This window comes from Carex rostrata, chromosome 7 (genome assembly GCF_964058835.1).
Source record: "Carex rostrata chromosome 7, lpCarRost1.2, whole genome shotgun sequence".
Classification (NCBI taxonomy): domain Eukaryota; kingdom Viridiplantae; phylum Streptophyta; class Magnoliopsida; order Poales; family Cyperaceae; genus Carex; species Carex rostrata.
Genome location: NC_135924.1, coordinates 9,623,455 through 9,648,562, shown reverse-complemented (window position 1 = coordinate 9,648,562; position 25,108 = coordinate 9,623,455). Strand labels below are relative to the sequence as shown.

At 31.4% G+C, this 25,108-nt stretch overlaps 2 protein-coding genes across 2 annotated transcripts; both read left to right on the top strand.

Moving 5' to 3' along the window:
• Nucleotides 1–4,081: 4,081 nt before the first annotated feature.
• Nucleotides 4,082–15,224, top strand: LOC144557121 (uncharacterized). Its single transcript, XM_078305652.1, has 8 exons — nucleotides 4,082–4,192; nucleotides 5,306–5,359; nucleotides 5,501–5,653; nucleotides 5,785–6,156; nucleotides 13,009–13,170; nucleotides 14,357–14,410; nucleotides 14,534–14,683; nucleotides 14,835–15,224. Exons 1-8 carry the CDS (start codon nucleotides 4,082–4,084, stop codon nucleotides 15,222–15,224), a joined length of 1,446 nt encoding a protein of 481 aa, XP_078161778.1.
• A 6,272-nt stretch (nucleotides 15,225–21,496) lies between these two features.
• LOC144556926 (uncharacterized) lies at nucleotides 21,497–24,341 on the top strand. The gene is made up of 8 exons (XM_078305430.1): nucleotides 21,497–21,633; nucleotides 22,026–22,177; nucleotides 22,381–22,531; nucleotides 22,789–22,874; nucleotides 22,966–23,010; nucleotides 23,098–23,222; nucleotides 23,490–23,598; nucleotides 24,058–24,341. The coding sequence occupies exons 2-8, from the start codon at nucleotides 22,031–22,033 to the stop codon at nucleotides 24,094–24,096; spliced, it is 702 nt and encodes a 233-aa protein (XP_078161556.1). The 5' UTR covers nucleotides 21,497–21,633; nucleotides 22,026–22,030; the 3' UTR covers nucleotides 24,097–24,341.
• The last annotated feature ends 767 nt before the right edge of the window (nucleotides 24,342–25,108 follow it).

Here is a 25,108-nt window from a genome sequence, read left to right as displayed (position 1 = left end):
TTCATCTGCGCTTGACCCAAATTCCGACCTAGAAAGGCCCGACTAGTGTGATCAGAAATTAAAGAGTTCATTTTATATGCGCTAGTCCAGAGAAAAGTATCTCTATATCTGGCCGAAGTTAGATTAATCCATATCAAGTCCCGCTGAATTTTGATTATGACTCTGCATTTACAACTTAGAAGGCATGTCTCAAATTTGATTAACAACTTTAAGACTTTTAAGCGATTATTTAAAATTGATTTAGTCATTTTTTTTTAAGTTAAAAATTGAGTTAGTCAGATCTTCTATTTCATAAATACATAAATTATGTCCTATGCTCCTATTAATAGAACGTTTATAGAATATGAATTTGATATTAATTTGGAAGAGAACCAGAAAAAAAAAATCAAATCCTTTTTAATTTTTAGAAGAGTCTAATATAACTTCCATTGTTACTTTTTTCACAAATTTTTAGAGTCACGCTTATCCCTCAAAGTCGACAATGCTACATCGCAGCTGGAAAATTTCAAGGGTATAGATAAATTTCATGCTAGTACATCACGGCAAATTTGGGTAGTAGTTGGCACTATTTTGGGGATTATCGGTGTTACACTGTTAGGATTATTCATACTTTGGTTGATATGGCGGAGGGTTGCGCGTTTTGAAGCGGAGCAGGTACTTGTGCCACCACCAGTGCCACCTCCTGCCCAGGGCCTCGAGCTTACGGTTATTGGGACTTTGCCCATGGTTGCATATCCTCCACCTCCTTCTCGACTTGGTGAGATGCCGGACTTGACATGTCCTATATGTTTAGATGATTTTTCTATAGGGGTGGAGATTAGAGTTCTTCCATGCCACCACTTCTATCATCCGGCATGTATTGAGTCCGCACTTCTATTGCGGCCTAGATGTCCTTACTGTGGCCAGACCGTTACAGTTGTTGACATCTAGCTAGTTCGAGGTATGAAATTAACAATTAATGTACTTTATTTTCTTCATATTCTTTTCTGTTATTATTAGTTTTTTGCAGTCGTTCTTAATTTACATTTCAGATATGAGAGCTGTGATTACTACGAATGGATTGATTGCACAGAGTCTAGGATGAGAAATTTTAAATTCTTAATTTAGTTAATTGAGTGCTTGTTTTATTGATTGCATGCGTCATGTAAACAGCACAATGCCTAGTAATGTTTTCTATTATTAGTTTGTGAGAATACTATGCAATATGGAAAACTGCTATGATAACCCATATCTTATAAATGAGTTAATTAATTATAAACAACAAATAATGAGTAATAATTAACTAAAAGAAGATTATGGATGAATAAATTTTTTAAAACTAATTAAGACATTTAAATCGAATGCAACAAAATTTAACTTTAATTTGGAGACAACAAAATACAAATCTATAGAAAATGCAGTGTTCCTGGGACCTTTCTGTAAATTTCTAGTAATCTGTAAAGCCCCGGATGAATTCCGATAAATAATAGGGCCTGTAGTGTAAAATGTCGAATATGACAAGTTTTCAGGGACTAAACTGTGACAAAAAATAAGTTGTTTTAGAAAACAGTCACCGAATAGTAGATAAGACCCTTTTTGTAACAGGGTGTACAAAATCTAGAAGAAGTCTTTTCTAATTAAAATTTCATGAAAATAATAGTTTAAAATGCAGAATACTTTGGCAATTATTCTGAACAGCACCTTTTATTAAAAAAATATATTATTTTTAAGTTTAAGTGATACTTTAAAGGCATCAATAATCATTAGAAATGGAAATTTAAAAAGAAGAAAATAAAAGTACGTTTCGGGCTTGAACTTGATTCTACGAATGAGAAAATAATAAAAATGAAAGTGATACACAGTTGAGTTGGGTCTCTCGGATTAGGCGTTTCTTTCTCGGCTAATGCTTGAACTGGACTTAAAAAATTGAATCGGCCTTATGCCCATCCGAAATTAAAAGAGACTCTAATTAAATAAACCCAACTCGAGTTGGGCTTTTCATTTGATTGACGATGGAAATGGATTTCAAAATAAAACAACAATATGGGCTGGGCTTGGAGTCCGGGTGGATAGAAATCTGCAAGGAAAAATCCTAACTAAGGAGGTGTTGAGCAGACGAGGTATGTATTCAATGCACCTATGGCTATTTACTAAGTTACGGCTAAGGTTTTGTTGAAACCAAAAATCATTTGAAGCTTCAATGCACTAAGCGCCAGCGGTGATGCATACTAAGAACGTTGCATGTGCATGCTACTGTGCAGATAACGAGTTGCGTTTTTTTTGGGCTTTGGGCTTTATATGTGTTTAGAGGTTCCTATTTGTGAACATGAAGTTACCCTGTAAGTTTTGATATAATATACAGAGTCCGAATCTGCTGTAATCCCGGAAGGAATTACAGAACTCTGAAATTTCAATATCAACCGTTTAAATGTTTTTTGCACAGATTTCGAAAAAAGTAAGTTTTCATGCACAAATCTTAAGAAAGACCAACGGTTCGGATTGGAATTACAGGGTCCTGTAATTCCCCAAGAATTACAACAGATTTATTTTCATAATATACAATCATCACTTGGCAGCTGCAGAGCTGCTGCCAGGCTTTCAAATAAAAAGATATGTAAACTAGGATCTTTTATTTATCCTTAACAAATCAATGTCCTTCTTTTAAAATATATCATAATATTTAATGTGCCATAAATTCTAGATATTCACCAGAATATATACTATCCAAAAGAACGGAACCGAGTCCTCTACTCCTTTGTGAGCAAGAAAATTCTGTCCACCATTGAGTTTAGCCAATCTCTGCTTAACACGTGACATTTGTCTTTTATCTCATTAATAAAGATTAAAATAATAACTCTTCAAACTAATTAATTAATGAGAATCTTTTCTCTTTTCTTTGTCTCTTCACCTTTCATTTCAAAACTAATTAGAAAAATAAATTTCTAGACTGTTTCTACTTGTCTGTAAAAAAATAAATAAATTAGGAATTACATTAAACGTGTAATTAACAATGCATAAATATACTAAAATTGCCAAATAAAAATTATTAACAATACTAAAATTAGTTTAACAACAATATCAGGTACTTGCTGTGGTCTCAATATCAGCATAACTCTTGCATGTAGGGGCTCTTAAAGTTCAACCGAAAATATAGATCAATATATACAAGTAATGGCACTGTTATCTATACAAAGCCCAAGCAGTTGTATGCATTAGATTAGCACATAAACAATCCAGATTTAAGTTATAATGCATTCAAATCCGTAACAGAATGTATGATCTACAGCACATTCCATTCTGTAAAGGGAAGAGAAGAATTCCCATTAATTAATGAGTTTCGAAAGTTATTTTTTTAATGATATAATAGAAGATAGACGCCACGTGTCAATCAGAGATTAGAGGATTCGGCTCCAAAAGAATCAACGTATATATAAATATAAAGAAACAATTAATGCTACTGTATCCTTTTTAAGTCCAATTGACGCTGTCGTTTTATGGAAATAGGGGGCTCGTGGGACGCGCAGGTGAAGTGGCATGTGATTATTGGCTCAATTTTCATTATCAAAATAAGATATGCTCTGTGTCTTGAAATTATCTGTACAATTAATAGTCAGGTACGTTTACAAGGGGGACCGCTAATTCGTAATGTATTTATCTTCAATATATTATCATTATATATATCTTTTGTTCATGAGAAACGACCAATTCCAATTAACACGAATATTTGCATAGCTGTATCATTAAATTTTTTGTGTAAATTAGAAAATAGCAATAAATCGGAATCGGATCCATAAAATCTATCCAAAAATATATTATTAATTTTCTTATATAAACCTAAACAAACTCATAGTTAAAGCATTTGGTTTAAAGGTGATAAATTTGTTTATCATGACTCTCCATGGCATTTTCCTTTTGTTGTTATTGTCATGCAAAATTGCAGCCGGATATATCATGCATGTAAGTAGAAATTTTATTTATTATTGACGCATGATATTTATTATTCTCATCATTATATTTTATCTCATTTAATATTTTTGTTTCAATTTTCTAGAACGCTGGATATTTAACATATCATGGAGAATATTACGGCAGTCAAGCCAAAATGAGTGCATGGGGCGTTCCTGACATGAATCCGAATTCTAGCTATGAAGTCTCAATAATTCTCCTAAATTTTGATGGTGACTACGTTAGATTGATAAAAGCGGGACTTCATGTATGTGATAATTCCGAATTAATATTTTTCTTTACCTTTTAGCATAAAAGTAATATAAAATTTCTTCTTTTTTTTTCCAGAAAGTATTACATTTTACTTACGAAGGTGCTTAAGATAAAAGTAACATTATATCATCCAAATATTATTACTATAATTTGTCATGTTAGCACTGGTCTACCATCAAAGGGTCATATAAGTATTTTTTTTTTTTTGAAACTCTGGTAGAGGTTACCAGATTGTTTGTTTTACATCTATTTTCTAACAGAAAATCACATAAAGGGTCATATGTGTCACATGTGTTTTTATGTGTCCACAGGTTGTAAGTATGTACTATTTATTTTTATTGGAAATGGAGGTTTTATTTAACATTAAATAATTTAGATAGCCAATTAATTGAAAGAAAAAGGGAAAAGATTTGACCCTCAATAGAATTATGTCCTATAGTTTAGATGCTAAAAGAAGAAAGGGACAATAAATTTTCTCCTAAGCTAAAGCTATTATCATTTTGCTTGTAATAAGATTTGATGGAATTTTATACTAAAAATCTATCTGCTACTTATTAAGTTCTAATGCAATTAGAAAAAACAAATAATCTAAAGTTATTATGTTCGAGTAGAATATATAAAACTCAGTGTCAATATTACACATTCTATGAAAAATACTTAGCATTTATTATATTATCATTATTTTACTGTTATTCCTTGTATCCAACTCCATTTTGAATTGTCATAAAAAATGGTGTCATTTCCTCTATGTTTGACCTAGTCAAACAGTAACCAATGCTACAAATTTTATCTCTAAAGGGTCAAATTTCGATTACAAATAATAATATATTTTAATCCGTATAATTTTGAGAAATGCCACCTACAAATATGACTTTACAACAATAAAAACATATAATTTTCATAGTATTTGTATTATTCAGGATGAAAAAGCCACCATTTAATGATTACAATTTTCTATTACAAATTTAGTTTCCATTTTAGTTCCGTCAAATTCGATTTGTGCATTTGTTTTTAATCACAATCTTTTTCTTTTTTTTTGAAAGAAATTACAATCTTTTATTTAAAAAGTAATTAATGCTTTACATGTTCTAACATTTTGTTGCGGCAGGTCTACCCCGAGTTATATCATGACAACAAGTTGCATTTATTTACATCGGCGAATGTAAGTTTATTATGAGCTCTTTTATTTTGAATGGCTTATAATTATGAGTTCTTATAAATCCTTTTTGAAAAATAGTTCTTATAAATCCTTCATATATGTAGAAAGAAATGTAAACAAGAATTATTGTTTTGTTATTTTTAGGATGATGCTAATAGAACGAATGCATGCTATAACATAAATTGTCGTCCGAATTTTGTTGTTGCTAATCCAAAAGTGCTTTATCCGGGTCAAGTTGTAGATCCTTTATCTCAGTATGATGGAGCAGACTATCATGTTACACTTAGTATAAAAAAGGTATCATTAATTAATTCCTTTTTAACTTCTTACATGTGTCCTTGGTGCATTGTTGCTCTTAGTAAATTATAATTATATTTCTACATGATGTTGTTGTACTTTTTATTGTAATCTTCTACATGCATTTATAGGATCCAGTTACAGAATTTTGGACTGTATATCGAGAAGATTTCAATACAAGCTTTAAATTAGGATGGTGGGAAAAAGGGCTTCTCGGAGATTTGGATAACAAAGCAACAAGTGTTCAATGGTTTGGTTTTGTGACCTATCAAGATAATGACGAGGGTCCTAACATGGGAAGCGGTCATTATCCAATTGAAGGTGAACATAAAGCAGCATATATGACGGATCTCAAACTTTTTTACAAGACGGGAAATGATTATGATAGTCCTACTATTAGTGAATTAGTAAGAGATGATAATAAACCAGAATGCTACAGGTCGGCGCCTGCTATAGCTCTTGATGGCGAGACCGATGAACATAAATTTTATTATGGGGGACCGGCAGGCTGTAAAAATTAATGATAAAAGTTTTTTTTAGAATAAAAATTAATGTTAGAAGTCAACTATATAATATTAAATAAAATGCTATTGTGTTGGACAACTGCAACCATTTATTATTGAGTGATAAATGTTCAATTTAATCTTTATATACTTGTGTTGGGCGTTCTTAATCCGAATTCTAGCTATGAAGTTTCAATAAAATTTTCAAATTTAGATGGTGACCGCGTTAGATTGATACAAGCAATACTTCATGTATGTAATAATTCTAGATTAATATTTTCTTTACCTTTTTGCATAAAAGTAATAAAAAAATTCTTTTTTTTTTCAAAAAGAATTACATTTTACTAAGGTAGAACATAAAAGTGACATTATATCATCAAAATACAATACTATATAATTTCTCATGTTAGCACTGGTCTACCACTAAAGTGTAATAGTGTACATGTGTACTCTTTATGTGCCCACAGGTTGCACGTAGTGTACTACAATACTACTTCTATTGGAAATGGAGGCTCTATTTAACATTAAATAATTTAGATAGCCAAATAATTGAAAGGAGAAAAAAAAAAGATTTGGCGCTCGATAGAATTATGTCCAATAGTTTAGATGCTAAAGTTAGAAAGGGAATATAAATTTTCACCTAACCTATTATATATCACTTTGCTTGTGATAAGATTTGATGAAATTTTATACTTGAAAAAATTATCTGCTACTTATTAAGTTCTAAAGCAATAAGAAAAGATAATAATCTAAAGTTGTTATTATCGAGTAGAATATTTAATACTCAGTGTCAATATTACACGGTTTATGATATACTTCACAATTATTGGGTTATCAGTGTTTTATTGTTATTCCTCTTATCCATTTCCATTTGAATTGTCACCAATATTAGTGTCATTTCTTCTATGTTTGACCTAGTCAAACCGTAACCGAAACTACTAATCTTACCTCTAAAGTGTCAAATTTCTATTACAAAAAATATAATATATTTTAATCCGTATAATAACAATAAATCCATTTATTGCTTTATATTTAACCAAGAAACTAAATGTTCTTGAGAAATGCCACCTACAAATATGACTTCCGTATCGCTTGGCTACTAGCATGGAGATAGTTTCAGATAGAATGTTTCTTTTACACAAAATGGAAAACAATGATGTAACAGATTTAGCATTAATATTTTTCTCTTCATTGCCCCATTTTAGTTGATAGGTGTCTAATGGTGAGGAATTTCCAAGGAGCAACAAAGCATTAACGAATCGCTCAAAAATCATATTATCACTTGCGAATTCTTCATCATCAAAGACAGAAAATAGACTCGTATATCCATCCACCTCTTTGATAGTTGACAAGTATGAACCGCTTCTGTTGGCCAGAAGATGGTAAATAGACGAATATTGCTACAATATTTTTGAGACCGCCTTCAAGTGAGACATCTGATGTGGAGCTCCTATTTTCCTCATCTGACAAAGAAGAAACAAATTTTTATAATCAAATTAGGATTCTGATCGAAACTTCAAACAAGAAATGGGTTTCTTTTAAATTAGTTTCAGCCAGGGTGAATTTGGAAAATGGAATGTGGCTAAATTCCCAAAACTTCAATATTAAGCCCCAATTGAACAGAAATCAAGCAAAAAAGATAGCACGACACATGAAACAAATGAAAACTTGCTAATGTAAGGATTTCTGCATTTTCAGCATGAATGTAAGGATTAAATTTTAATCCATACTGGTATACAGTGTGTACCAGTCATTGCATCTCACAATAAAAGTATGTGCAATTGAGCACACTTCATGTTGATTTTTATGTTTCCGCATCATATCTACCTAATTATATATTGGCCTCCGACTCTCAAGTTCGGAATGATATAATTATGCATCAGTTATAATCCGGAGCCGGTGATGATCTCTGTCCCTTTTCTTTTCATAATAATGTATTTTTTTTTCTTGATAATATGTATTGATTAGTCAACTGAAACTAACTGTATTGGTGCTGAACTGGTAATAGCTTGGTACCGGTTTTGGTAATATGTATGATTAAAGTCTGATGGTTTTTGGTTGCTCTGTAATTTGATTTACTTGTGAAGTGAAACTTGAGTAGGACTGTCTTAAACTAATTTGGATTTGTGAGCACTAATTTTCTATCTTTCTTACCAAACAAAACATTTTTAACTTTTAAGCATTGTTGTTTTTTTTCAGGAAAAATGTAGGTCAAGCACTGAAGCCCACATTAAAAAAATTTAAGTATTGTTGTTGACAGAATTAAAATTTGTTTAATTATCAATGAGATACTTTCATTGACATTTCTAGATGAACCAGGACAAATTAAGCTTGTTTAGGTAGAGGAAGTATTTCTTGAATTTCTTTGCTATTTGTAATTTTGCGACTTTCAGATTGTAATCTTTTGATATTATAACCTATATTATGATGTAATCCTTCAAGTACCTATAATTTTTTTTAAGTACCTAAAATATAAATTATGTCAAATATAACTTTACAGGCTTACACTCGAAAAGACAAACGAGGATCGCTTCTTTATTGTGCTACATTACTTTGTGTATGATGCAAGGATAATTCTCTCTCGTAATAAATTATCAATATATAATGTCAAGGATCAAATTGAACAAAAATATATAAATATTTTTAATTAATTCAGTAATGATTTTAGAAATTATCTTGATGGTCAACAAAAATGATTGTAATTAATGTGATTCCTAGTTTCCTACTACTAGGTTTATCTCAAATAATTGTTTTTTTTTTAATTTCCATATAAATTATTTTGGTGTAAAACCAAAAACTTATAACATCAAAGTTACGATTCATCCAAAATTCGATGTCAACCTCCCGCCAACAGGGGTGGAACTAGAAAATTTGAATAGAAAGAAGCTAATTTATAAAATGTAATATGTGAAAAAGACAAAAATAGTGTGGGTAATGGAAATTGAACCCATAACCTTACACATACTAACTAGAACTCAAGCCACTAAACTTCCAACACACATTTATTATTTTATGAGAGAGGCTATACTATATAAAAATTCAAAATACTCAAAAGTTTAATTAAAATTTAATATACATAATTAAGAATTTTAAAATCATAGGGTGACTTAGCACCCCTGACATATACGTAGATCCGCCCCTGCCAGCCAACGTTTGTAACTTCCTGTTCACTTACACAAGTGTTTAGACATTTTTTTCTTCTGTAAATGCTATATATGTAGTTGTCAAATTTACAGTGGTTTTTTATAAGACTGAAATTTTTATACATAGGAAACAAATATATAAAAATATATATATATAGGAACCTGCTACGGTGCTACGCGTAGCATAGAGGCCCTCCGTGCAACGGCTCAATATTCGACTTTTCAAAATTCTAACAGTCGATCCGAACTGTTCATCTTGTTCTCCATATTAATATATGTTTGGAGACCAAATTTTATATTTTTTGAAATTTTTTTACTATTTTTTTAGATTAAACGGAGGGACTCTATGCTACGCGTAGCATGCTAGCATATTCCTATATATATATATATATATATATATATATATATATATATATATATAGAGAGAGAGAGAGAGAGAGAGAGAGAGTAGAACTATGATGTTCTTAAGCTCACCAAAGTGTTTGGTGAGCTTAACTCCAAAACCCATCAAATCAGTTTCAAATGACGAATCCGAACCGTTGAAATCCGCCCACCTTACGAGTGATGCGTCTACATGTGAAAATTTTAAACATTCGAATTAATTTAGTATAAAGTTAAGCGGTCAAAGAACATTCAAAAAATGAATGCGCTAAAATTAATTTATTAACCTTCTAATTTTGACCAATTGACTTTATACTAAATTAATTCGAATGTTTAAAATTTTCATATGTAGACACATCACTCGTAAGGTAGGCGGGTTCCAACGGTTCGGATTCGTCATTTGAAACCGATTTGATGGGTTTTGGAGTTAAGCTCACCAAACACTTTGGATTCGACATTTGACGTCGATCCGATATACTTTTGGAGTTGTGCTCACCAAACTCTCTTGGTGAGCACATCACACCCTAGCTTTACTCTCTCTCTCTCTCTATATATATAGGGACTGTCTAATTTGCTGCCGGCAGCACTTCGACGAGGTGCTTACGGGGTCATATTAGCATATTTGATGTTCAAACAATAAATCCAAACCGTTAGATGTTCAATCTATATTAAAATCTACCTGGAGACCAAATTTTACATTTTTTGGAATTTTTTTACTATTTATTAAGCTGGTTTGAAAACCGCTGTTTTCAGTAAATTTCTGCAGCATTGAAAACAGCGGTTTTCAAACCAGCTTAATAAATAGTAAAAAAATTTCAAAAAATGTAAAATTTGGTCTCCAAGTAGATTTTAATATAGATTGAACATCTAACGGTTTGGATTTGTTGTTTGAACATCACATAATAAAATATAGCCCCGTAAGCACCTCAGTCAAAGTGCTTCCTGTAGCAAATTAGCCAGACTATATATATATATATATATATAGAGTGACTAATGTGCATTCGAATGTATATGGACCGAAATACATACGGTCCAAATTTGACTTTTTAAAATCCAAACGGTCGATCCGAACCGTTCATCTTGTTCTCCATATTAATATGTGCTTGGACACCAAATTTTACATTTTTCTGAATTTTTTTTACTATTTATTAAGTATTTTACAAAATTTTTGATCCAACGGTGGCTGCTGATTTTACTGTTTTGTTAAGCCACTGTTGGATCAATAATTTTGTAAAATACTTAATAAATAGTAAAAAAATTCAGAAAAATATAAAATTTGGTCTCCAAGCACATATTAATATAGAGAACAAGATGAATGTTTCAGATCGACCGTTTGGATTTTAAAAAGTCGAATTTGGACCGTATGTATTTCGGCCCATATACATTCGAATGAACATTAGTCACTATATATATAGGAATATGCTAGCATGCTATGCATAGCATAGAGCCCCTTCGTGCAACGGCTCGGATTTTGAGTTTTCAAAATCCTAATGGTCGATCTGAACCGTTCATCTTGTTCTCCATATTAATATGTGTTTGGAGACCAAATTTTACATTTTTTGGAATTTTTTTACTATTTCTTTAGATTTATTGAAAATCGCTATTTTTTATGGTCCAGATTTGCTGAAAATAGGGATTTTCAATCAATCTAAAGAAATAGTAAAAAAATTCCAAAAAATATAAAATTTGGTCTCCAAACACATATTAATATGAAGAACAAGATGAACGGTTCAGATCGACCATTAGGATTTTGAAAACTCGAAATCCGAGCCGTTGCACGAAGGGGCTCTATGCTATGCATAGCATGCTAGCATATTCCTATATATATATATAGAGTCCGACTAATGTCATAACGTTATAATTTCAACCTAAGTTATAACGAGTCAGTTTTTGAGATTTCAAAGTCCGAATAACCGATCCGAACCATTCATCTTGTTTTCCATATTAATATGTGCTTGGAGACCAAATTTTACATTTTTTGAGATTTTTTTACTATTTATTAAGCCACTTTGAAAATCGCTGATCCAACGGTGCCTTTTGGTTTTACTATTGCCGTTGGATCAGCGATTTTCAAAGTGGCTTAATAAATAGTAAAAAAATTTCAAAAAATATAAAATTTGGTCTCCAAGCACATATTAATACGGAGATTGTGTTGAGTGGTTCGGATCAGCTATTTGGACTTTGAAATCTCAAAAAATGACTCGTTATAACTTAGGCTGAAATTATAACGTTATGACATTAGCCGGACTATATATATATATATATATATATAGAGAGAGAGAGAGAGAGAGAGAGAGAGAGTGACTAATGTGCATTCGAATGTATATGGGCCGAAATACATACGGTCCAAATTCGACTTTTCAAAATCCAAACGGTCGATCTGAACCATTCATCTTGTTCTCCATATTAATATGTGCTTGGAGACCAAATTTTACATTTTTCTGAATTTTTTTACTATTTATTAAGTATTTTACAAAATTGTTGATCCAACGATGGCTTAACAAAACAGTAAAATCAGCAGCCACCGTTGGATCAACAATTTTGTGGTCCCTGCGGCGTGAGATGTGCCACTTTCGAATTTTCTGAAATTTTGGAGTTGCCCCGTGGCGTTCCACTTTCGAATTTCTTTTTTTCATGGAGTTGAGATGTGCCATGTCGTCCTGCATGTGGTCCCTGCTGGACACCATGATTTGTTACTGCCTTCTCATTTTTAAAATTCCCGTACAAGATTTCTTATTTTTAATATTTTTTTCTTATGAATAAAAATTTCGGTTTATAATTTGCTACATAAAGGTACTTAGGGATAACGAAAGATATACTTAAGGGATATCTTTTGACATAATTAAGGGATATACTTACTTTCTTTTGATTTGAGATCAATATTGATTTGCTACTCATATATATGGAAACTGACATCTTATATCCTTAAGAAGGAAATGAATGATCCTGATTCGGACTTATCATAAAGTTGAATGTGCCATAATTTCCAGATATGCTCATCAATTTTTTTTTGTCTAAATTAGGAAATAGCAATAAATCCGAATCAGCAGCCATGAAAACTATCCAGAAAAAAATGTTATTATTTTTCCTATATAAACTAAAATGATTCTATTGCTAAAGCATTCGATTTTAAAGTGGTAGATTTGATTTAATTTCTTATGGCTCTCAATAGCATTTTGATTTTGTTATTATTGTCCTGCAAAATTGCAAGTAGCCTTATCATACATGTAATTAATCGGCAATTTTATTTTATTGCTAAGGCATACTATTTATTAATTTATCGTATTTTTCAATATGATTTATTATTTTTTGATTTTTAATTCTCCAGCATGCGGGATATCAAACATACGCTGGAGATTATTACGGTAGTCAAGTCAAAATTAGTGCTTGGGGCATCCCAAATATGAATCCCGACTCTAGCTATGAAGCCTCACTAACTCTCGCGAACTACAATGGTGACCGAACAAGTTTGATAAGAGCTGGACTTCATGTACGTAAGATAATTATGGATCACTATTTTCTTAGTTGTTCGCAGAAATAATAGAAACTTTTCTTCTTTTGCCAAAAAATATTGCATTTTGTTTACTTAATAGTTAATATACTTGAAGATAAGAGTGACATTATATAATCAATTACTTGAATATCACATTAGCACTATATTATCAAATGAATTGGGTTTTGTTAGGACTTTGAATAAAGTCTCGTTCAAAATCAGACCTAGCTAAATCGTCTAACATGCGATAATTTTGTGATGTTAACACCGAGGCCACCATCCAAGCGTTAAATAAGTATATATCACATGTGTACTATGTTAACACTGAGGTCACATGTTATACACGTGTACTGTTTGCTTTTATTGGAAGGCCAGGGAGGCTTTTATTGAGCATGGAATAGTTTAGATATGGTTAATTAATTGAAAGAAAATGAGAAAAATTCGACACTTCATAGAATTATGTCTAATATATAGTTTAATTAACTGCTAAAAATAGTAAAAGGGATACTATATACATTCTCTCCTAAGCTATTAACACTTTGTTTGAGATAAGATTTGATTGAAATTTGTTATATACTTAAAAAAATAGCTGCGACTAATCTACTTGTTAAAGTTCTAATCTAAATAAAAAAATATATAATCTAAATTTGTTCGGTTGGAGTATAATATTTAAAACTCTACGAGGGCCATCCTACTTGATTTTTTTTAAAAAAAAGTGTCAATTATTCTCAATGTTTGATCCAGCTAGCCATATTATGCATAAACGATACTACTAATTTTAACTTTTAAGGGCCAAATTTCGTTTACTAATACTGGTCATAATTTAATCCGTATAATTTCTATATACAATAAAACTATTTATTGTTTATATAATGTATTTTTTAGAAGACAGAGACAAAATAATTAAGTTTTAGGGACGAATCAGCATTATATTGCCACAATCAAATCATGTATTTAATAATATTTAATATACAGGACCGATTGATAAAGAAGCCACCCTTCAATTTTTATTATTTTCTATCACAAATTTTAGTTCCGTCAAATTTGATATATGCATTTGTTCTTAATTAGAATCTTGTATGTATCAAAAAATAATTAATGCTTAAATTGGTACAAGGTCCAAGAGATCCGCAACCTTTTTCCAAGTTGCATAATTGAGTTATTATAACATTTTGCTTGGCAGGTCCAGCCCTGGTTGAACCATAACAACGATTTGCGGTTCTTCATATCGTGTAATGTAAGTTTATTATGAGCTATTTTCGTTTGAATGGCTTAATTATTATGAGTTATTTTTAGTTCCTTCATATATATGGGAAGAAACATGAATTAGAATTAATTGTTGTTTTTTGTTATTTTTTAGGATGATGCTAATAGAAAGTCTTGGTGCTACAACACGGATTGTCCGTGTTTTGTTGTTGCTAATGCATCAGTGCTTTCTCCGGGTCAAGCTGTAGCTCCACTTTCTCAGTACGATGGAGAAGATCGCTATGTTACACTTAGCATAAAAAAGGTACCACTATTTTTATTGTAACCCTTCATGCATGCAAACTAGGTGACTGCCTCTAGTAAATTATATTTGGTGTTTATAATTATATATTTCAGTTGTCCAAGATCTTATTTTTTTTCTTTACTTATTTATGGTTTTATTAAAATTTCTATAGGATCCGGTTACAGAAGTTTGGACTTTATACCGAGAAGATTTCGGTACAAGCTCAATATTAGGATGGTGGAAAAAAGGGCTTCTCGCAGATATGGATGACAAAGCGAATCGTGTTCAATGGTTATCATTTGTGTCCTATCGAGATAATGATTCAGGTCCTTCCATGGGCAGCGGTCACTGGCCAGGTGAAGGTAATCATAAAGCAGCATATATGGGTGACCTCAAACTTTTTGACAAGGCTGGAAATTCTAATAGTCCTGTAGTCTACAATGATTTATATAGAGATGATGATAAACCGGATTGCTACAAGGCATTGCCTGCTTGGGTTCTTGATGACGATAGTGATAAACATAAATTTTATTACGGGGGACCAGCTGGCTGTAGAAATTAATAAGAAAAGTCAAATGATTAAATATTGAATAAAATACTTGTGTTGCACAACTGCTGCAAATTACTATTCAGTGATAAATGCTCAATATACTCTTTTATATGCTTGTATGATAATATATATTCATTTCATATTGTTCGTAATAGAGTAACATTTTAATTGAAAAATGTTATCCGTACTTTCAATTGATAATCAATACCTATAACTTGAAGTATGCCATAAGATGTTAACATTATATATTGTTAGTAACATGATAGTAAGTTTTCCTTGAAATAAATCATAATTTTTCTTTGAGAACTATATCCTAAACTAGATATGCACATATAAATTGATTATTATGTACATGCATAGCAAGTTTAGGATTCCACTAATTGTAAACTCTTGCATTTCTTATGCGCACACAAATTGATTGTGATTAAATTTAAGAGCTATTATAAATAAAAAATATAAATCAAAATTTTGTTTATTGTATATTATCCTCATGTAATTTTTACTTCGCTTAAATTTGACAGCTATATAATAAATAGAAAAAATACATTCGGTTGATGCTATGCTAAAATATATATAAAAAAAAATCTAGTTGACATATAAACTAAAAATAAAAAATAAACACACTGATAAGGATAACGAAAAAACTAGATTTAACATAAAAAAGAAAGGCAAATTCAGCTAACAGAAAAAATAGAAATGATTCAATTAAATCTGAACTCGATTTAAACAGTCCTTTAAAAGCTAAAACTAATATCATACAAGTCATGTAATTATTTTTTAGAACGACAAAGTATCAATCCAATTCCAGCTATAGATGATGGGCCAGGCTGCAATCGAAATGCGTTGAATTAGAAGGAACGAAAGCAATGTAAGATTTCTCTAGGTGTTGTGACGAGCTAAGCATTAATTGGTGGAGTCCAATTTAATAAGTGTAGTTGTTGGGACAGGGATAGCTCAAATAAGGTTTTTTTCATTTGTTTGAGTGAGGCTATATATGGTACCATGCACATCCATACTGACCTGCACGGTTTTAAATTCTTAGTTTGGAAGTCCTCAGAGGCGGAACTAGAATATTGAGATGACGGGGGCTAGAAAACAAATAGTAATGTAATTTTATTTTATAGAGGGGGCTAAAAGTATTAATACATATAAAAATTATAAAATTCAATAGACAAAATTACAAATTTTCAATAGATGGGGGTAGCTAAGCCTCCTTTTGAAACCATTACCTTCCACCCCTGGAAGTCCTAATAGTCGATCCGAACTATTTAACATGGTCTCTATATAAATATGTACTTATAAATTAAATTTTATATTTAAAAAAATTACTATTTTTTTCGGTGAGTAAAAAATCGCATAATCTGAAAATTCTGAACCATCCAAAAACAGTAATTTTCTACCCATCTAATAAAATAGTAAAAAAATTCTACAAATTTAAATTTAGTTGATAAATACATGTTCATGTGAATACCATATTGAATGGTTCAGATTGATCGGTAGAATTTTGAATACAAAAATATTGATCCGTAGTACAGATCAATCCATGCTATGCATACCCATCTAATAAAATAGTAAAAAAATTCTACAAAATTTAAATTTAGTTTATAAATACATGTTCATGTGAATACCATGTTGAATGGTTCGAATCGATCGGTAGAATTTTGAATACAAAAATATTGATCTGTAGTACGGATCAATCCATGCTATGCATAGTACTATAGCCTCACTCCAATATTTGTTTTTATTTCTTTTAGTTTTGCATAAGGTTACTTAGCTAGCTAGGTATTCAAAGCACCGTTATAAAATTAAGGGTAAATTTTGCTGAAGTTAATCAAACTTTGTCATTTGTCACAAATTGGTCACTCAATTTTGATTTGTCTCTCTATAGTCATTCAACCTTTAATTTGCTCTAATTAAGTCATTCGATAATTTTTTGTTCAAAATATTAACGAAATATCCTCATTTTGTCCAAAATATAACATAATATATTCATTCCGTTCAAATTTTTACATAATATGCTCATTCTGTTCAAAATACTAACAAAAAAAGTAATATTTTATTAATTTTTTGAATGAAAAAGTTATAGAGTTATAAAATTGGGACAAATTAAAGTTCAGTGGCTATGAAGAAACAAATCAAACTTAAGTGACAAATTTGTGACAATGGACAAAGTTTACTGACCTCCAACGAAATTTACCCTAAAATTAATTCTATCAGAGATGCATTTGAGATAACATTTATTCTTGATGCGGCCAAATTGCGTTACCAGAATAATATGTATTGGTATTTATACTTGAATAATGTGTTGGTATTAATACTTAATAACATTAGCTCTGAATGAATTTGGTAAATTCCTCATTGTTATGCAATTTATGTGACAAATCGCATATTCCGAATTTAGTCTGTTTGAAAGAGATTTAAAAAATTTAATTCTCATCTTGTGCTGAAAAAAAAATCCATTATTACGAGGAAGTTTAACGTTACTGTAAAAAACAAGGAAATTTCTTATATTTTTTTTCTTATTAAATTCGAAAAGCAGATGAAAAGAAATTAAAATATATTTAATGGTTGACTTGACCCAAAGTCTTTTTGCTTCTCGTTGAAATTTCCTCAACTGCTTCATAAAACTGAATTTAAGTCCTCCATTTGTTAAGAGAATGGAGATGTCCTGTGTACTTAAAAAAGTTGCTTAAGGTATTGTCAAAGAACCTCAAGATATGGCAAATTAATAATAATGAAGCTTGCAACTTGCAACTTGTCTCTATAAATTTACTTGCATCCAGAATTCACTATAAACTGACATGAAACAATTGGCATGTTAAAATTTTATTGCAAAGGGGTATATCCATTGATTGTAGAGAATGGAGAGGAGCTGACGCACACTGAAACCCAACAACTTGATACTTAATTCTATTTTTGAACTTTAACTCAGCAAAAACAAAAGGCAAATTTGCAACCAAACCGAAACAAAGACATCAAAAGGTCGGTGGCACATTAGCCACTTGAATCCATTCAAATCCATTGACTCTTCTTTGAAAATGATTGACAATGACTAGGTGCCAAAGAGATTCTTTTACCATTAACATTTAACAATCTTTTATCCTTGTAAAGCTGTAATGGAAATGATGCATAGAATGATTAATGTAGTGGAGAACCAATGAGAGATTTTAATGGGCCTACAAAGCAATACTTTTGGTTTTGAAAATTATTTGTTTGCTAAGCACGCACTACTAATAGATTATAAATGTCATCAAATGATCAAATTTTTGCCATCTCTGTATTTGTATTTTGTAATAGTTCAAAATTTAAATTCAAAGGAGGGATATAATCCGCTGAATTTTTTTTTAAATTACTTGTCAAGCATACTAATTTTACGTCAAAGAGCGGACCTAGGGTTTTATGATCTTGGTTTTTATAAAAAAATCAAAAGTTCAAAAAAAAAAAAAAATTAATCACAACACAGTTGTGTGATTTTATAATCTAGGTTTTTTAAATCAGAAGTACAACAAATAATGTAACAAATTAATCACAACAAATCAGTTGTTTTATTGGTCTACTTGATCTCACACAAGACAAATTTTAAAATTTTAAATTTTCGACATAAGTACATTGCTTTGGACGTAGGAAAAAAAAATAACGGTCATACATCTTGTCAGTTTTAAAAAATAACGGTCAAACTTGAATTTGTTGAAGAAAAAATTAACGTGATGGAACACCAAAATAAATAAACATCAGATAATATGACTCTTCAGTCAAGATAATATATATATTTTTTAAGTAAACTCAGATCACATAAATCATACACAAATAGATTAGGTATAAATTGAAAAAGCAACATTTTTTACCATTTTTTAAACATTATACCTTCTACAAAATTAATTTACCGGTCATATTCTTTTAGATTTGTCCAGAAAGTTTCAGAGAGATTATTATTATATAAACATTATGTGGTTTTCTTTATAGAATTTGCGATTATAATTTAAAGACTGTGCTTTAGAAAAGAGTAACGCAGAGGAAGGAAATGGAAGACAGAGGAAGAAACACGAGTCCAATTTACTCCCTCTACACTCCGACTGGGGGGACACGAATTTCAGAACTTTTATACGTGGAGTTCCTCTTAACACAGTGTCGCTTTTCTTCCTTTTCTCTCTGATTTCTTTGCTTCTGGAGCGAGTGAACGTTACGAACAGCTTCAATCTGAACACGTGTTACATTCCTTTCTTTTAATGAATGACTTCTCCCCCTCTCTAAAGCACACCCAAGAATATTCAAAATGAGCTTTTCACGAGGTCATATAGGGAAAAGGGCTTATGATTACATCCGTATACGGTCTATAGTTGGTGGCTATACAATCTTCCCACATACATCTCCTTTTTTATTTAATCACAAAATACCACCTAAGTAACATAATACGCCATGCATGATGTTATCAAAATTGTCATCATTTTTTGTTCAACCAGCGTTAACCATGACAGCACATAAGTAACAATATTGGTTATATATGATGCTCCTAAAAAAAGAGGATAAATTGAGGTTGAGAAATCTACTAAAAAGATCTCACACAGAGGATGGAAAAATTATTGTCAAAAAATTCTAAAATATTTATTGTTGTCGACTCATTCTAGAACTTTTTTAAATATTATTGAGGATAAGCACCTCCAAAAGACTAGAATGACGCTTTCAATATAATTTATTGGGTCAAATTGATTGGTACCCGCTAGTTTAAACTTGAATTTAAAAAAATAAACATCAGGTAATATGACTCTTTAGTCAAGATCAGAATTTTTTTTAAAGTAAACTCAGATCACATAAATCATAGATAAATAGATTAGATATATATTAAAAAAAGCAACATTGTTTACCCTTTTTTGAACATCATGGGTACCTTCTACAAAATTAATTTACAGATCATATTCTTTTAGATTTGTCCAGGAAGTTTCAGAGAGATTGTTATTATATCAATATTCTATGGTTTTCTTTATAGAAATGGCGATTATAATTTACATGAAGGCTAATTCTTAATAATTCAATAAAGTTGTGCTTCAGAAAAAAGTCATGTAGAGAAAAGAGACAAAAGACGTAGGAAGGAACACGAGTTTGATTTACTTCCTCTACACTCTGAATTGGAGAGACAGATTTCAGAATTTTTGTACATGGAGTTTCCCTTAGCACAGCTTCGCTTCTCTTCCTTTCCTTTTCGATCTTCTCGCTTCTGGAGCGAGTGAACGTTACGAACAGCTTCAATCTGAACACGTGTTACATTCCTTTTTTTTTTAATGAAGGACTTCTCCTCCTCTCTTGAGCACACGAATGTTCAAAATGAGCTTTCTACGAGGTCATATAGGAAAAAGGGCTTATGATAACATCTGTATACGGTATATAGTTGGTGGCTATACAATCTTCCCACATACTGCTCTTTTTTTTTATTTAATCCCAAAATACCACCTAAGTAACATAATACGCCATGCATGATGTTATCAAAATTGTCATCATTTTTTGTTCCACCAGCGTTAACCATGACAGCACATCAAATGACAATATTGGTTATATGATGCTCCTAAAAAGAGAGGATAAATTGAGGTTGAGATATCTACTAAAAAGATCTCACACAGAGGATGGAAAAATTATTGTCAAAAAATTCTAAAATATTTATTGCTGTCGACTCATTCTAGAACTTTTTAGATATTATTGAGGATAAGCACCTCCCAAAAGAGACGCTTCCAATATAATTTATTGGGGTCAAATTGATTGGTAGTTTAATAATACAATACCTACATTTTATATCATTGTTGTAAATAACGATTTGTGCTAATTGGACAGAATACCATCAAACAATTAATTAAGAATAATAAAAAATAATCGACCATAATTATAAAAAAATCAGCTAATTAATTGAGAAAGCTAATTAATAAAAAATAATCGACCGTAACAGTTTGATTGCTGCCAACTACTAATCGACCGATTAATCAGTCTAAATTGTTATTTTTTTACAATATTGCTTTATATATTAACCTAAGCAAGTGAAGTAAAAAAATAATAATAAATAGACGAATAAGTTTTTTTAAGAATGTAATTGTATTATTCTAATTTCTGAAAGATTTATCGCTATAAAATAATACGTGGAAAAAAAAGCATCTTGGATAGATAATGAGGTATTATGCCGAAATGTCTAACACTTAATACAGAAAGCTACTACTTAAGAAATAAGAAAAAGAGAAAATAAAAAAAGAAAGCAACGGAGGAGGTGTACAAGTGGGTGACCTGAAACAGGCTAGACTTTATAGTTTGTCTGTTGACTTGATTACGCTCTCTTGCTTTTATATGAGTTAGTAGTTCCATCCATTTGAGAGCTCGCCTCAGTTGGAGGGAAAGAATAGCTGGGAACAGTTGAGAGCTAAAAGAAATTAAGCCAAAAGCAAAGGTACTTTTTCCCCCAATTTGTGGTATTTCATCTCGTGAATATTGTCTTCGATTTCTCCGAGCATCTAGATTCGTAGTATAGGTTTCTCTCATCTGATTTTCATTGTGAATTCAGGTTTTGTTTCTGGATTGAAGATTTAATGCCTACTACCAATTGGTTTCTGTGAATTATTGCTTTTGCTTCAAGCGAGAACACTTTGAGTTTTTCAAGGACCGATTTTTTGTATAAATGATGTCAAGAACCGAACCTCCGTTTTTGCTTGTTTAGCCTTAGTTTTATGTTTGAATTGTTGATTTTTGCTGTTTTCCGGTTGATACTTCATTTGCAACTTCATCATCCCATAATTGGATTTGATTTATGTGAAAATTACGAAATAATGGGGTTTGCATTAGGATAAATGGCGGTTGAATTGGAGATGAAGGGAAATAATCAATTCACAGTACAATACGCAAATTCCCCACCACCTAAAGTCGCTGAAGAAAGATTTAACCGATCAGGTTTTGACAATTTTGATCTCGTCCTTGCTGAAGTTCTTCAAAGCCAGGTTTATTTCTTCTCATTGTTTCTTTACAAATTGTACTTTTTGGGAAGTTTTACTTGTGGTTGGGACATTTTGTTAACAATAATCTAAATTTTTAATTCTTATCTTTCTATCCAAAAGGAATATGAAAAGGTTACTGGAGATGTGCAAACTTATCATATTGTTTCTAATGTTTAATTGTTTACTCATAAGAAAAATGGCTGTAGGAAACCTTCTATAAGAACGGGCCAGGGGAAAGCAGTAGTAGTGGTAGAATCGTCCATAGTATGGAAACTGACGCGCAGATGGCACTTGATGAGGCCTTAGCTAGGCACTTGCAAGAGATGGAGATTTCTCATGATGACAGTGAAACTGAAGGTAGCAATACCCATATGTAGCTTTCATGTACTTGTCAAATTGATGGTGTTACAGGTTGTGTGGCGTGTAGTTTTGGTAGGTAGTGGTAAATTACCAGTAATATACCACAGTCAATATCAGTGACATGGCATACCAATACAGACTCTTTAATATGTTGTCTATCTGGCATGGGACAGATGTAATTCTCCAACATGCAGAAGTTAGCTATAATTTTTTTTTTTTTACTTTAATTATTTGTTTGAATTTTTCAAAAACAGAATTGGTCTGTGTGGAATCTCCCTCAGAATCTGACTCAGAATCAGAGGCTGGTGGTGACTCACCTCGTGCAAGTAACTCAGTAGAGGTGCAAATTTTGTGATTGAAAAATATCTCCTAAGCTTCTTGTAATGCAAAGTGTTTCTTCTTCTTCTTATTTTTTTTTCTTCATGTTGTAGGTGTCAAGGGAAGACAATATTGACCCTGATAATATGACATATGAGGTTTGTAAAGCAAAGCAAAATATATTGCTTCCATCTCTCTGCTTGCAATTATGATTGCTACTTTGTTATAACAATGCACATATCTAGGAATTGCAACGATTAGGGGAAGAAGTGGGTTCTGAAACCAGAGGTTTATCTGACGAGCTTATTTCCTATTTGGAGTCTTCCAAGTATAGATCAGGCTTCTTTTCAAAAAAAGGGAAGCAGGATGAGTACGTTCTTATTTCTGATCTTTTCTGAATTAATTAAATAATTAATTAATTTGTCAACTTGTCATGTACAATCTAGGGTTTCATTTGAGAGGTGGGTAGCAGGGGTACTAGATAAGCATCTTTGTTTTTTGTTATTGTATTATTCCTTCTAAGTAAGATTACAAGTCATGGAAGTCAGTAGCACAACCACTATATATATATTAAAAAAAAAAAGGAAAATTACTGTATGCTGTTAACTAACTGATTTTCTTTTCTTTTTGCATTTAGATGTGTGATTTGCCAGGATGAATATAAAAATCGTGAAAGGTTGATTACTTTGCCATGCAGACATTATTTTCATGCATCCTGCATTACCAAGTGGTTGAAGATCGAAAAGGTCACCTGGAATTTCTGTCCTTACGATTATTTGTTAAATATTATCATATTATTAATAATAATTCCTGCCTTGCATTTCTGGCCTTATGATTGTTTGTTATCTATCATCATCTTATCAATAATAACTCTTGTAATGATTAAAGGAGGAAAAAAACTAATCAAAAAACCCAAAATTTAAAAAGAAACAATGAGATAAGACTGATGCCAAAAGGTATGGTTTAAATACCAGTTGGTACAGAGTAATCAGACCATTAATGGCACTAGACTGGTATCAGTTGGACCTGATTTTGTTCATTGCCAAATTGGTACTGGTAAGCAATGTACCTCATCTTTTTTTTCTATGAACCGTGGCACCAGATTATTACCTGATCACCACAGTACCATAAATTGGTAAATTAATACCTTAATTGATACTTGATAGCAGTTTTAGAAGCTTATGTTTTGTTTTTGCCTTTAGCAGACTTGCCCGATATGTAAAGATGAGGTATTTGGGCCTTAGAGAAATGGCAGTTGATCATTATATAGCAGCAATATCCAAGCTCTTCTTTAATATAGATTTGTTGAATCTTGTGTTATAACACTACTGGGTATAAATGATTGTAATTTTTACTTCTTAACTTGTATATTATGGGTGTTTGTACTTAATTTGATGCAGGATGTCACTCGTAAATGTAATTCATATGCTTCATCAAATGTGTGCGTATTTTTTCATAGTAATTAAATTTGGTTTGGGTTCGAAATTCAGAGGGAGAAAATCATTTGTTGTAATAAATAGTTAGGTGACTTGACTTTCAACTTTATTAAAAAAGAAAAAGAAAAATTGGTTTGTTTAGGATACTCCATGAAATCAGTTTCTTTTTTAAATTCTGTATATCTCTTGTTTTTGCTTATCTGCTTTTGATATTGCAATTATTTTTGTTTTTTGATAAAAGATATTGCAACCTTTTAATAGTGAACTTTTCTAAGATATGGTATACATCTTGATTAGGCGAAAAATGTGTCCTTTTTTCCTCCCTTTTTGGAGTTCGCATCTCATAAAGTAATTCAATTTTTGAGTTCAGATCCGAACCGTCAGATTAAAGGGATCCATGCGCTCCATCTCGTGCTGGATTGAACTGAATTTGAATGGATGGTTCGGATCTAAACTCAAAAATTAGATTACTTAGGGGATCCGGACCACCACCCCACCCAACAACCCACCCAACCCCAATACTAGCAGTTCCTGGAAGGAAGAAAAAAATAATAAACAATAATTAATTAATATCAAAACAAGCAGTGGCAATGAGCTAGTTCGAGCCGAGCTAGGTTTAGCTCGTAATCGCCTCGTTTAGCCAAGTTACATGGATCGAGTTGGCTCGTTTAACTTGTTGGATTTGACTGAACTTCATTTTAAAAAATAAAATTACAAACTTTTTAGATTGAGTTAGACTGAGCATAAAATTCATACAAATTTATAGCTAGTCAAGCTAACTCGCCAGAGAGCTAGATCCAGCTCAAACTCATTAAATCTG